Source organism: Corvus cornix, chromosome 5 (genome assembly GCF_000738735.6).
Source record: "Corvus cornix cornix isolate S_Up_H32 chromosome 5, ASM73873v5, whole genome shotgun sequence".
Lineage (NCBI taxonomy): Eukaryota > Metazoa > Chordata > Aves > Passeriformes > Corvidae > Corvus > Corvus cornix.
In genome coordinates, this window is record NC_046335.1 from 1,678,813 (window position 1) to 1,693,836 (window position 15,024).

The 15,024-nt window shown below is 51.2% G+C and overlaps 1 protein-coding gene across 1 annotated transcript; it reads right to left on the bottom strand.

Annotated features, from left to right (window-relative positions):
* Nucleotides 1-503: 503 nt before the first annotated feature.
* On the bottom strand, nucleotides 504-14,564 carry DNAAF2 (dynein axonemal assembly factor 2). The gene is given in 4 exon segments (XM_010409980.4): nucleotides 504-1,694; nucleotides 3,463-3,609; nucleotides 12,608-13,939; nucleotides 13,941-14,564. Coding segments are annotated over 4 exon segments (2,583 nt in total). The 5' UTR covers nucleotides 14,559-14,564; the 3' UTR covers nucleotides 504-1,208.
* Nucleotides 14,565-15,024: the final 460 nt, after the last annotated feature.

Genomic DNA, 15,024 nt, shown 5'->3' on the forward strand with positions numbered 1-15,024 from the left:
CTGAGCTGGAGCCACAGAGCCGTCTGTTAATGCTCCGGCTGCTTTAATGCCACTCCTCTTTGAACTCGGCTGTGGCAGAAGCACCTCAGCAGCTTTTGTAGAACAGAGAAAGGAAAATGCTGCTTTTTTCTTTTTCCAGGGGTTGTTTAACTACAGTTTTGCACGGTGATTGCTCCGTGTTCTGTTCCACTGGGTTGGGGCTGGTGCTGAAGCTGTGCTGGTGCCTCACCCTCAGAGACCTCTCCCAAAAAGCTGATGGGGTTAAGCTTAGCCAGCAAAGCTCCAGCAGGATGTGCCACCAGGGAGGGTAAGGCAGGTGTTTTGGGCAGCTGTGGCTTCTGCTGAGCTCGGAAAGCAATGCTCACACCACACACCCAAACTCGTGTTTCACAGAGAACTGTGGCAGCAATGCCAGAGCAGCCCTGAAACGAGGCAAATTTAACTCTCCTCTAAAGCACCCCTGTGCCCTGTGGCACTCAAAACAGAAGTTGGTTCAGCAGCAGTGAGAAAGGGGAACAGGAAGTTTATTCTTAGATGTGTTCTCTTGGTTATTGTGCTTTAGAGAGGTGAGAAACGCTGAAACTTGAAGGAAACTGTGGAAAATAAATCTAATCTGGATAAAGAGAATCCATTTCACGAATTGTAAATACTTCAGAGCAGACATGCACCCAGAGGATGTTCTTGTGCAATGGCATTTGTTCAGCTGGGGGATATCTGGGTGCTGCAGATCTGAAGCACAGCACTAGGATGGAATGCAGCGTATAAATGTTGATTATTTCTAGGAGACTAATTAGAACTTCTCCGGATAATTAGAAATTTCATTTGATTGCTAAGAATCACTGCAGGTCTAATCCTGCAGTTAGCACCAAATGAAAGGTTTGGAAAATGATGAATACTGCTCAATTCCCGAGGGAGCTGTTAGACTAAGGATATATACAAATAATCCCTGAAACGTGGGAAGAGAATAAAAAATTTATGTAAACAATAAAGATACATTTTTTTTCCAGGAGCTCGAAGTCACCTCCAACTTCAACTTTTAAGTAAAATTATTTCCGTACAATTGTTAAACTCCAAAAATTGTTAACAACATAAGGTTTTGATGTTGCACCAGTTTCAGTGGGAACCTCTCTGAGCCCTGAAGTCATCCACCAGCACATGGAAGTCAGAGCAAGCATCAAACAACAGAAAGAAATTCTAAAATAATGAAACTAATCCAACTCATAGAGCAAAGAATTCTGGAACACGACGGGGCAGTGCGTTCGGTGATCCCGCAGGATCCGCACGCTCCCGTCCTCGGGGTTCACCTCCCGCAGGATGGGGGAGCCTGCCCTGCTGCCCAGCTCTGGGGGTGGCTCCTCATCCCAACCCGCCATCAGTTTTCCTCGTTTTCCAGAGCCTGGGGCCGGGGCCGTGTCTCCTGCTGCAGCAGCACTTTCTAAATCGGGCTCCTTTCTCCCAGATCCGCCAGGAATCGCTGAACTGGTGTCAGGAGGTTCATGCTGCAAACAATGGTGTGAAGCACAGCCTACTTTTCCTATTGTTTCAGCTGTGGGAGCTGGGGTGGATCCTGCAGCACGTTCCTCAGCTGCAGGACAGTTTGTTTCTGCCTTTGTTTCAGGGTAGTTGCTGTTGGTCTTTCCAGCAAGGGCTCCCCCTGAGCTGCCAAGTGTTCCCTCTGCATCGCGTTCCTGTGGCTGTCAAGGAAATAAATGAATTATTTTATAGCTGGAACAAACTGTGCACACGAAGACAGGAGAGATTTGTTTCTCCAACAGCTCAGCTCCACTGGGATAGTGCAAAGTGTCCCTGCCCATGGCAGGGGGGTGGAAGCAGATGATCCTTAAGGTTCCTTCCAACCCAGATCAGGTTGTGATTCCATGGTTCTCCTTCTAGAAGCCAAGTGAGCGGGTGCTGAGGTTTTCCTGCTCTTGTCTGGTGCGTGGGAATGAGTGGCAGGGAGGTCGTTCTGCTTCCCCAGGGTTTCCTCTGCTCTAGGAAATGGGGCTGGGCAGAGGCCAAGCTGGAGCAGCAGTGGCCACTCACCACACCCAGCCTGATTTCCAAATCTCAGCAGCCAGAGAAATAGCCAGGGGATCTCTTGTTGCAAGGTTGGAACCTTGCAATTAGGGAAATTCCCAGCCTAATCCAGGAGCTAATCCAGGAACTGCGGTTTACCTCAGGAGAGGAGGAACTGGGAGAGGTGCTGTCCAAACAGCAGTTCCCCAGTTTCTCCATTACTGGGTGTTTTGGCAAAAAAAACCGCTGGTAATTTGTAGGTCCCTGCCACTGGAGAGTCAGGATCAGGTAGGGATCTATCCAAGAGCAGCTGGATTCATGGATCCACAGACAGAATCTTTCTCACACTCCCAAACCACTGCTCACTCCAGCAGGAAACACAAACACCAGTCAGGCCTTTCCAAACGGGACAATTCTCCCACATGAACGCGATCCTGGATACCCTGAGTTGGAAGGGACCCTCAAGAATCATCGACCCCCACTCCTGGCCCCACACAGGAGCAGGAGTGGGATGATTTAAGGTATCTCAGCTGCCCTTTCTTAGTTCCCATCTGCTCTCCAACACTTTGAATTTCATTTTCCTATGTACAACCCACACCAGCTGTGAAAGTTAAGCTGGATCCACTATCTTTAGGAAACTCCTCGGACCTCCAGCCCAGTTCCAGAGGTCATGTGCTTTGTTTGAACTTGCCTCCCAATAAACCAGCTACACATTAACCCCATCTGCAGTCCCCAGTTCATGGCCACTGCAGTGACCTGATAGTTCCTGCTTTTTATGTTTCCTTTAAGAAAAGTTTCCTCTGAATTTTGGATGCGATGCCTGCCCAGAAATCCCAGTGAACGTGGGGGGATTACCTCACATTTTCCTCCTCACAAAATTAACATTTTGGTTTCTTCATCTGCCCATCTATTTTGCCACGGGAGGACAGTTTAATCCCGTGGCAGATCCCAGAAACAGCCTGTCTTGTTCTAGACAGAGGAACAGAGCCTGAATGAGGCCTGAAACTACAAGGATTGAATTTGAGACCAGTGTGTAAGACTAATAGCCTCATGTTTAATTATCTACACAACAGGAACCCACCAAGTATTCAAATACATGGATTGAATAAAGATGAGACAGAATTTTTCCCAGACAAAACCCTCTAGGATTTGTCTACCTGTACAAGGCTGAGAGAGTGAACTATTCCCGCAAAGAAAAAGCACTTTCTAAAATGATTGGATCACAGTTCTCCATCTTCCAAATGAAATACAGGAAGTTTCAATCCTTTGGTCACAATAAATGGCACAAACACTTCTGAAAACTGACATTTACACTTGCAAACAACCCCAGTCCTGGGTTTCCCCTGCTTCCTCAGGACAAAACAGGAACAAAGCTGTTTCAGTGGGATTTGATAGGAGCTTGCTGAAGAACATAAATCAGCCTGTGCTGCTCCCAGAGATCCTTACCTCCACCCTGATTTGAATTCTGTCCTCAGTAACATCCAGCACTTCAATTAATGGCTGGCTTTCCACTGCTGATTGGGAGCAAGGGGAAGGGCAGAAAGCAGTGCCTAGAAATCCATCAACGTTCTCTTCACTGACAAACAACCTTTCCTAAAGAAAAAGAGAGAAAACAGCACGTTATGTTCTTTTTGTGCTAAACTTCAGGGGTATTTGGGCTAAAAACTCACTGCAAAGAAAGCCAAGACAGAGTTTCACACCACACTCATGTCTTGACAGAGAAATTCTAAGTCAGACATTCAGAGAATGAGGTGAAATGAATTAAGATCAGTGCTTAGCACATTTTGCTTGAAATTACAAATCTGCATCATATCAAATATAAAAAAAATTATTTCTCTCTTTGGATGGGTGACTAATATATAGATTTAGACCCTCTCTGAAAAATTATTTGTACCAACCTCGTTCCTGTCCTCACCTGTCTTAACACCACAAAGGTGTCAGACTGCTGTGGGCTTGCTTCCTGTCTGTCTTTAGGAAAACACAAACACCTCCTTGGAGAGGCACTGCAGGATCTCTGCTCCAAGATCAGATCTGGAACACTCAGGGCTGTATCCATTTCACACCCAGCCACCGAGGCTGCTCAGATCTCCAGCAGACAAGAGAGTTGGAAAAAAAAAAGGAGAGGTATCCACAGGCAGAGACACAGCCTGGGGCGTGCTTCCAGGCTGTTCATATGCACTTCATCAACAACCTGGAACGTGTTGCTACAGGTTAAAAGATTTAAATCCATTGCAGGTAATTAAAGGTCCTAAAATATATCCTGGAGGGGCTGTTTCATAGGAACTGCAGAGCTTTCCCTGTCCTTGTGTTATTCCTGCATCATCTGTGTAGGCTGAGGGTAAGGACAGACACAATAAAAATGGTCTGACCTAGAGGAGTAGTTTAGGTTCTAGGAATTACCTTCCTTATTTAATTGGAAATAACAGGGAGAAGTTGCAAACCTTCCACATTAAGTCAACACTTTTAAATTTCTCGGTCCAGTTCAACCCTCTTGTCAATCCAATGAAAGTTAAATTCAATTATCACTGACATCTTGCAGACCGAGAAGCAAAAAGGCAATTCTGCACATTTTTGGCCCCCTGTGGATGAAGCCTTATGCACAGCCAGATGTCACATTGTGTGTGAGGTACAAAATTTAAGTGTCATCTTGGAAAAAAAACCCAAACAAACCAGGACTGGAAAAATAAGCCAGAATCCTATTTTTTCCACTAGTTAAATTAGAAATCACAATATGGAAAGTCATAACATACATACTGTTGGTTTTCCAAGGCAGAGGATTGAATTCATTTTCTATCCAGGAAGATTACAATCCAGGCAAACAGCCAACACTGGATGCTGGGATGGTTTGGGGAGAGATTAAAGTGCAGCAGAGCTGCCCTGACAGAAAACCCTCTCGGAAAACAGCTACTCCTTGCATGTCTGCATGCAAAGCCTAAAATTCTTATTCCCCTGTGCTGCATCCTCTCCTGCCTCCCAGAGAGGGATCTGCCAGAGCTTTAGGCTTGTGGAAATACTCTGCAGAGTTCAGGGGAAGGTGTCAGAGCACAGAAACAAGGCAGGGGCTGCAGACACAAAATCTGTGCAGCACCAAAACTCCCACAAGCTCCTGAACTCGATCCTTGGGCAGCTCAGGAGAAGAATTCCCAGCTCTGCCTCGGATTGCTTGGCCCACACAGCACAGACAGACAGCTCAGCCTCCCTTGGAGGGGATTTGGGAACACTGCTGAGCTCTGGTGCCCTGCCTGCACTTCCAAGGAGAGCAAAGCACAACCCTCCTAACCCAGCTGAGAAATAGAAGTCATGGAATCATGGGATGGTTTGGCTTGGAAGGGACCTTACAGCTCATCTCGTTCCAACTGCCTGCCATGGGATGTATTTCAGGACCTTTAATTACCTTCCACTAGACCAGGTTGCTCCAAGTCCCATCCTACTTTTCCTACATAAAATGAGGAAAATAATCTCTTTTCCCTCTGAATCTGCATCTGGCACCCATGGCTGTGTGAGGGACACCCATTCCTCCTCAGCGCAATCAGGACTTTGTAATTTGGCAACAAACCCACTGAACCTTTCTGGAGATTTTCTTCCTGATTAAAAGCAAAAGAATTTGTTTTCTTCACAGAAAATATTGTTAAAAAAGAAAAACTGAACGAGAGGTTTATTATCAGGGAAAGGTTCTTCCCAAAAGGGTGCTGGGCACTGCCCAGGCTCCCCTCTGGCCCCGAGGCTGCCAGAGCTCCAGGAGCGTTTGGACAGCGCTGCCAGGGATGCCCAGGGTGGGATTGTTGGGGTGTCTGTGCAGGGCCAGGAGCTGCCCTGGATGATCCCTGTGGGTCCCTTCCCACTCAGGATATTCCATGATTCTACGATTAATCAGTACTTTAAATGAGGATAAAAACTGCTTGTGATGTTCCATTAACTTTGACTCGTTACTGCAAACCAATTCTACCACGTGTCATCCCAGCCCAACACCGAATTCCCATAAATATTTACCATTTTATCCCATCCCTACGCCGTGGCCTGCCATAAATCATGGCACCTGGGATGTGTTTGTTTTCAATAAGGTGATTATCATTAGCCTGCTCCACCAGCCAGCCACTTGTAACTCAGACTTTGCATTCACGGGGAGCACACACCGAGGCATTTATATTACTGCAGATGTTATCAAAGCACAGACCTTGGGAAAAAATGGTTCAGGAATTTATTCTAAAGCCTGCTCTGCTTTCCAAGCCAGAGCAAACAGAGGACAACCATCTGCAGCTGATTTCAATGACCCTGTAAAATAATTCTTCAATTTGAGCAGTTTATTTTCTGGTATTTATGATACTCTCTTAGCAACTTCGAATTTAATTTGTTTTTCCCTGCACATACTGTCATCTGCTGTTTGGTACACATTCATTTTTCCCTGTGACTAAACTGAGACCAAATTAACATAAACGTTAGCAGGGATGACTTTGGTTTCTGGAACACTTCATCATTCAAACCCGTCCTTGTGTCTCACAGCGCCGACAGCGCAAAGCCGGTCCCCTCACGGCTGCCCTCAGCACTCAGATGGGTTTATTCTGCCTTAATTTATCCAAATTGAAGACAGTTTCCATCCAGAGTTACCTCCCACGCAGGCTGCAAGTTTGAAAAGCAGGACAGATTTCATGCTTGAATTATTTTTGTGGCTCCTGTAAGGAGAGGATCAGGGAATCTCAGAATGGTTTGGGTTGGGAGGGGATTTAAATCCCATCCAGTTCCAACCCTGCCATGGGCAGGGACACCTTCCACTGTCCCAGGTTGCTCCAAAGCCCATCCAACCTGGCCTTGGACACTTCCAGGGATGGGGCAGCCACAGCTTCTCTGGTCAAAACCCAACAAGTCATGCCAGTATGGAAAAAGACCTGGATCCACGGATTTCCTGATCTCTGAGTCTGTGGGGTCCCAGCACAAAGCAGCTCAACCTGAGAATTTGAAGCTCAAAGTGTTGGTGCATGTAATGAAATGAAAACTTTCCCGAGGTGCTCATGGCTGCAAAGATTCAACAGCTCCAAAGAAGCTTTGATGAGCTTCATCAGTAGGTTAATAATATTTCCTGACATAACTGTTTTGTGTAGTCACGTTATTCCCAAAATGCAGCTACCAATTAAAGACTATTCAGAAATTAGTTTGTTTTATAGCAGAAGCAAACTAATTATGGTCCTTAATGTAGCTTGGGAAAGAGATTACTTTGAAAAACGTGAAATAATAAGTTTGTTGTGTTCTCTTTCTTTGTCCTTCTCTGACCTCCCAAAAAACTTACCAAGAGTCTTGAAGTGCTGAGCGCAGAATTAACTGAAGCAAAAATAAACTGTTGCAGGATTACATACAACAGCCCCAGCTTCCAGCAGCATCTTCTTAGAAGTGACCCCTGACTATTACAATAATTCTTTATAGTAGCTTGGACATTGAAAATTATAACCCTGACTTCCAAAGAAACTGTGTAACAACTCCAGATACCTTGGGAATGAGGGCAAAATTGCTCTCTGGGATGGATTTCTCCCTGAAAGGTGGCAAAGGTTTAAAATATCCATGTCTTACACTTCCTAACATGGCTCTCAGGGTTTCATGCTCGGCTGAGTATTCAACCAAGGAAAACATTTATCCACAAGAGCCCTAATTCTGAGCTCACCCAGCACAAGGACAGCCCACAGGAGCACTTCCAGCCCATGGCGTTTTCCACGTGCTCCCAGTGCAAGGAGCAATATAACTCTGCCACCTACAGCTCCACCCAAGTGATGTAGGGAAATTTAGATGGGATATTGGGAAGGAATTCCTGGTTGTGAGGGTGGGCAGGCCCTGGCACAGGGTGCCCAGAGCAGCTGTGGCTGCCCCTGGATCCCTGGCAGTGTCCAAGGCCAGGCTGGACATTGGGGCTTGGAGCAGCCTGGGACAGTGGGAGGTGTCCCTGCCCACGGAAGGGGTGGAACTGGATGAGCTTTAATGTCCCTTCCCATCCAAACTATTCTAGGATTCTGTGATGATTAAGTGCCACCAAAAGAGGATGGGATAAGGTCATCTGGGCTGATCCAGCCCGGCCTTGGACACTTCCAGGGATCCAGGGGCAGCCACAGCTGCTCTGGGCACCCTGTCCCAGGGCCTCTCCACTCTCCCAGGGAGGTAATTCCTTCCCAATCTCCCATCCATCCCTGCCCTCTGGCACTGGGAAGCCATTCCCTGTGTCCTGTCCCTCCATCCCTTGTCCCCAGTCCCTCTCCAGCTCTCCTGGAGCCCCTTCAGGCCCTGCAAGGGGCTCGGAGCTCTCCCTGGAGCCTTCTCTTCTCCAGGTGAGCACCCCCAGCTCTCCCAGCCTGGCTCCAGAGCAGAGGGGCTCCAGCCCCTGGGGCATCTCCATGGCCTCTCTGTACCTGCTCCAACATCTCCACATCTTTTTTACCAGCTGCTTTCTGAAGGAAAAAGCACCAGGAGCTTCCAAAGGATCTCCTTCACCAGGCGCTGGTGGCTGTGCCAAGCAGAAAAATCACATCCATGTAGAACATCCTGCGTGGAGGCCTCAACACTCCCAGAAAAGTTAAACAAAACTTCCCTATCTCTGAGCAATTCCCATTTGGATCCCTCACACACAGCATAACTCAGACTTAGCTCCAGCCATGAACTCCTCAGGAATGTTTCGTATAATATTTTTCAGCCTGTAAATGTTAAAAAAAAGCAATGCATAGGAAACCAGAGGAAATATTTCCTCTGTTTTCCTCTGCTCCCTGCTGTTCCCTGGAGCCCCAGGGGGGTTTACGTGAGTTAAATCCTAATATTCTCCATAAGATCTGACAAGGTTTTTTTTAGGAAAGGGATGGGCTGGCTGCAATTCCCTGCCCAGCAAGGGGTACCCGGCGGGAAGCACTGATCAGGGGACTGAGCACACATCCTCTGAACAAACCCATTCCAGGCCTCTGAGAAGGGCAGGAAGGGTGTGAATCGGCCTGAAAGGGAATTCCTGCATGAACCAGTCTTTTTCTAACCCCATGAAAATGAACAGACACGACCCCAAAACTGCTGGCAGAATGAATTATCTGCCAAATGTGTTTCACATGCTCTGAGAACTGAGCCCCCTAGTCTCAGTAGCTCCATACACCCGCAGAAAACTGCTCTTTTTTCCTGTTAGGAATCGAGCCTTTAACCCCAGGAAGCCAAACATTCCAAGACAGTGCTTTCCAAAGGCACAATTTCCATAATTGCCCAGCTCCAGCACTACCATAAACCAGGACACACTGGGACATGTTCTCAGAAACCCTGCCTGGCAGGCTTACAAATTTTATTAATGGTTATTTAACTCCCAACCATTCTTCCTTCATCATTTTCTCCCCAGGCTGTGTTGTCTGGAAATGAAGAGGAGCTCTCTGATGCAGGAGTTTCCTAGGCCTGAATTCCCAGGATCTAAGCAAAAGGTAAAGAAGGTTATAGCAGATGAACTGCAGTGAAGAGTAATGGAGGGAGCACAGCCCATGGCTGGTACTTGGAGGCAAAGAGCAGTGGGGAAATCAGGCAGCTTCCTCAGGTCATGAGGCTCTGTTTCCAGGAAGAACAGGGCCTGGAGCAAGCCCTTCAGAAGGATCAGCACTGTGGTCTCTGGTGCAGTGACTGAGCACCAGGGCAGTGACAAAAGATGCCTTTAAAACCCCTGAAATACGTGACCCTAAGCCCACGACATCCAAAGTTCTGGAATCTTTATTTTTATAGGATTTCTAGTCACCGTAATAAGTCATAGAATCATTAAGACAGAAAAGACTTCCAGGATCATCAAGTCCAACTGCAGTGTGGACATTATGGTTTAGCCAAGGAGTGAAACTACTCAGTTAAAGTCCAGGGAGGACCAGGGCACTGTAAAGATTTCCTGAAAAGAGGCACTTGCTGGGGTGGGAATTCCAACTGCTCAGCATCTATGGAAACTGAGCTCTAAATAGATCATCTTCCAGCACGGGGATTCAGCCACAGCTCACTACAAAAGGAAAAGCAGCCCTTGAAGTTCTGTTTCAAGCATGGTGTTCTAAGGACAAGCTCAACTCATATGTGGATCAGACCAACTTCCAAGAAGGAATTGGCAGTTGATGGGAATGAGCTGGGCAGGCAGCCTCACAGGGCACTGAACAGCCACCGTGGCAGGAGCTACCAATGAGGGGCAGACTCTGAACTAACCCAGTGAGGAATCTCTTCCATGGAACAACACAGCAACCCTGGGTCTCCAGCAAGAAGCAACTTCCCAGAATAGAGCAGAGTAGGAATTCCATAGCTGTTAAAAACACGGGGCCTAGAGCAACCTGGGATAGGGGAAGGTGTCCCTGCCCATGGCAGGGGTGGAACTGGATGAGGTTTAAGATCCCTTCCAACCCAAACCATTCCATGATTCCCTTTTGCCAGGCACTATCCTCTGGCAGCGCTGCTGTGGGAGAGGAGATGACCAACAAGCAGATTGGGAGGTGCAGGATAAAATTCCTGCTCGCCTCAGCCCCCAAAGCTCCCTGAAGGCATTGACAGGGCACTGCTCTGTGCACTCTGCAATGACTGATGCAACTCGTTCCGGGTCTCAGGGCACAGCTCTGATTTATAGAACGAGACTCAAGGCAGAAAAACCCCCAAGGTGGCATCAGACAAATTGGAGACATCAACATAAGTAGAAGAAAAGCGACCAGGAACAAATAATGGCCACAAGGCAGCATGTAATAGTGGCTCTAATTAAATATTCATTTTTCTCGCTTCACTCTGAGCAAGTGCAGCTCTCAGGCACTTGGGGGAAATAGCACAGATTAAAAAAAAGCAAACAGGACAAATGACTTCAAGTTTATTTCTCCTGCTTCAATTTGCAGGCCCAGTGTCCAAAATGACTGGAGGCCAGGAGAATCTCTTGGAGACTGCTGTGAATGAATGGCTGGGAAGCTGATGACTAATGCCCAATCTCTTTCTCCTACTCCACCTAAAACATTTTGCAGTATATAATAAAATCAGCACATTCGAGGGTTTTTTATAACTCACAAAGCCAAAATCTCATTACTGGGTGGCCTTTTAACAACTTTCAATCACAAAATGTTCCTCCACTTGCAGTAACAAATCCATAGACCAAACTTCCAACTATTAGTGCAGCCACCAACCCAGCACCACCACCATGTTCACCAGCAAACCATGTTCTCAAGTGCCACATCCGCAGGTTTTTTGAGCATTTCCAGGGATGGTGAATCCACCAGTGCCCTGGGCAGTCTCTGTACCTGCACAGAAAACAGGCAGGAGTTTACACAGTGGCTTTTCTGACGTGGCAGCAGCAGCAGCCAGTGCCAGATCACAGCACTGAACAGCAGCACTGAGCGTTCTGCGGCTCCACTTGCACAGACTTGCAGGCTCCTGCTCTGGTAAAAGCAAAGGAAATGCTCTGCAAACAGCTCAGCGTGGGTGGTTCTCCATAAATTCATCATCTTTGATACTTCCCCGAAATGATCAGCTCCTGCTTCACAGGAATTGCTGCTGTAAAAGGTGTGCGGCCGCTAAATGGGAAATTAAATGTGGTTTCAGCTGCGCAAACACTAATTGGATAAATATCTTTCAAAATCATGCACAAGTTATTTCTAGTTGTAGGGATGGAGCAATTAAGCTGCTCCAAGCCAAGTCTATCCCAGTGGATACACTTGAAGCCTGCCAGCTTCCTGGACTTGCATTCCCACTGCACGTGATCCAAACTGCAGAGGATTTTATTGCTCTCAACTCAGGCCAAACTCCAAATCCCATGGCTGGAAGGTTACACAAGAACTGTGCAACTTTAATCCCTGCTCATGAGAAACTGTCTGAAAATCTGAGCTCACAGAGTAATGTGGTTCTCCACAAAACTTGTGTGAGCGGCTCTGGACAGAGAGTGTCACAAGGTGGGCATCCCTCTGGGGACACTGCCAGCTCCCAGCAGGCACTGTCACCTGGATGCAGCCACCCCACTTTCTCCCATCACGGGAGACCAGCAACCATAAAATTATAAAATACTAAACTAGAATCATATTCAGACAGAGAAGATGAAGATTTACCCCAGCAAACTGGGACAGTTCACAGCTGCTGTTTGTTGTTCTGCTCTGGTTGAACTAATGGGGGTTCCTGTGGCTGTAAATGGGAATTCTGTCCCAAAATACGGACGCAGGGACACTCCCCCTACAATTCCTGACACTGTATGCACACGTGTGTAAATCTGGTGTATCATAAAGATCTTTCTTCGTGTGAACAGGCTGCATGAGCAATGTACAGGGCTTTAAAAGTGAACACTAAGGACATAAAAGGACATAGGCGACGTTTTCATTCATCACCAGAACTTCCCTCAGAAAAAAATTTGTATGAGAGGCAGAAGTCATTCCAATTCCAAGGATGAAGGTGTCAGCTCCATGGTGTGACCTTGGAGCTGCTCGTACAAGACTCGCACAAATCAGGTCACTGCACTGACATCCGGGAGCATCTCTCGGAGGAATCAGCTTCCGTCACGACCAGCGTTGAACTCACCCTCACACCTCCCTGAGACACCGCTCAAACAAACAGCAGCCACACCCAGCAGCGGCACTCGGGGCGGGTGGCACCCCGAACGTGCCACTGTTACCTGCAGAGCTGAGGGGTCGAGGCCGAAGCTGAACTTCTCCCAGAGCCCGGTGCTGCCGGGGGCCTTGGCGAGCCCCACCACGGCGTTGTGGGCAGAGACGCTGACGCTGCTCTCGGGGGACACGAGCCTGGCTGCGGGAGGGAACTGCAGGAACAGGGCGAAGGCACCGCTGTCGGTGCAGAAGCTGAGGCTGTAGTGGTGGCTGCCCACGGCCCCGTGGAGGCTCTGGGGCTGGATGCCGGGCACGAGCAGGAGCAGCGTGAGGGACGCCTCGTCCTGCCGGGCACGGAAGGGAGGGCACGTGGCCATCTCGCTGGGGTGGCCCTCTGAGGCCTGCGGAGGGGTGTTCCCGCTGGGCATGGCTGGCTCGGGGCTGGCCATGGGGGAAGCAGCAGCGGAGCGGGGCAGTGGCAGGTCCGGGGGCTCGGTGGGTGGTTCTGCGGGTGGATCAGCCGGTGGATCAGCGAGGGGATCAGTGGCAGGTTCGGTGAAGGGTTCAGAGCGGGGGTCAGTGGTTGGATCAGCGGGGGATTCAGCAGGGGGTTCAGAGGTTGGATCAGCGGGGGATTCAGCAGGGGAGTCAGCAAAGGGCTCAGAGGTTGGATCAAGGGGAGTTTCAGCCAGGGGTTCAGTGAGGGGATCAGCGGGATCAGCGGGTGGATCACAAAGTGGTTCTACGGGGCGTTCAGCGGCTGGTTCAGCGAGGGACTCGGCAGACGGACCAGCGCGTGGGTCAGCGGGGGGTTCGGCGGGTGGATCACCGGGCTCCCCGCCGCCCCACGTGCTTCGGGCCGCGCCGCCAGGGCCGCGTTCCGGGGGAGGAGCCGCTCCGCCGCCCGCCTCTGCCGCCTCTGCCGGCCCCTCGGCAGCGGGCTCGGCCCCCTCCAGCCGCTCCTCGACCGGGGCCGGCGGTTCCCGCAGGCCGGGCGGCGGCACCACGGGTAGCGTCACCTGCAGCTGCCGCTGGGCCCGGTTGAAAGCGGCCCGCCCGCCGCGCTCGTCCACGTCGTAGGGGAGGTGGAGCCGCAGGCGGTAGGCGGGACACTGCGAGTCCAGCCGCAGCTCCCGCCCGCGAATCTCCAGCTCCGCCTGCTCGGCAGAGCGCAGCAGCGGTAGCTCCACCGTCACAACCAGCTCCCGCGGCACCGGGCTGGGCGCCGAGTCGCGGCAGTGCCGGTAGTCCTGCAGGTCCACGTAGGAGCGGTGGCGGATGCTCCAGCGCGGCGTGGTGGGGCCGGAGGGCGGCGGGGGCGGGGCGGGCGAGGAGCCTCCGGGGGCGGGCGGCGGGGCAGCGGCGGGCGGGAAGGGGAAGGGCGGCAGCGGGGGAGTCTCCGTCGTCGGGTGGCTTTGGGGCGCCGCCGGGCAGCGGGGAGCGGAGGATGGGTGCCTGCGGGACGCCCTTGTAGGAGACTCCTCGCAGGACGGTGGCGTTGTTGCGGTCCAGCCCCACCCCGCAGTGCCTCTCCACAGCCTCCAGCGCCGTATCGCAGAGCAGGCGGCGGAAGCGGGCGCTGCGGGCGGCCAGGCGCAGCGCGGCCGGGTGGAACACCACGTCGTACAGGAGGCGGCGGCGGCCGGCGGGGCGCAGCTCCTCGCGGCCCGGGGCCAGGCTGTAGGGCAGCTCCCAGCGCTGTCCGCCGCGCTCGGCGCGGGCCCGCGGCTCCCCCATCAGCGCGTTGCTGCAGATATTGATGTAGCAGCGGCGGGAGCCCGCCTGGCTCGTCCGTAGCACGAAGCCCGGCGTCGGGTGCACGAAGCGCACCTCCACGCCGCGCTCCCGCTCCAGCGCCGCCACCTCCTCCTCGTATAGCCGGCGCTGCTCGGGGTCGGTCAGCTCGGCCGCGTACTCGGCGAACAGCGCGCGGAACCGCTGGTCGCGGAAGGCGCGCTGGAGCCGCTCCGCCTCCTCGGCGCTGAGGTCTAGGTCGTGCAGCCGCCCCGCGCCCGCCATGGCCCCGGCCCGGCCCGGCCCGGCCCGGCCGGAGCGCTGCTGTGGGGACGCCAAACAAGATGGCGGGCGTTGCTGTGGTGACGGTAAACAAGATGGCGGCGCTGGCGTTGCCGTGGAGACAGCAAACACCGTGGCGGGCTGTCCCTCAGGGCCGCGGCCTCGCCTTTTCCCTCCCCTCAGTGGCTTCGTGGTGGCTCGTAGCCATCACCCCTGTCATCAGCAGGGCTGCTTTTCCACCATCACCTTTTCATCTCTCTGCGAAGTTCATGTTCCATCCCATCCCACAGCTCTGAGCTGGCACTGCCATCCCCTTGCAGAGCACTTTTAAATCCTCATCAGGCCAGCTCACACCTCTTGTACCATATCCAGCTCCCATCCCAGCCCCGCTGTCCCCTCAGAGTCCGTGTCCCACTGTCCCCTCCTAGTTTCTGCCCCGGGCCATGCCAGCACGGTGGGCAGGGGCTGT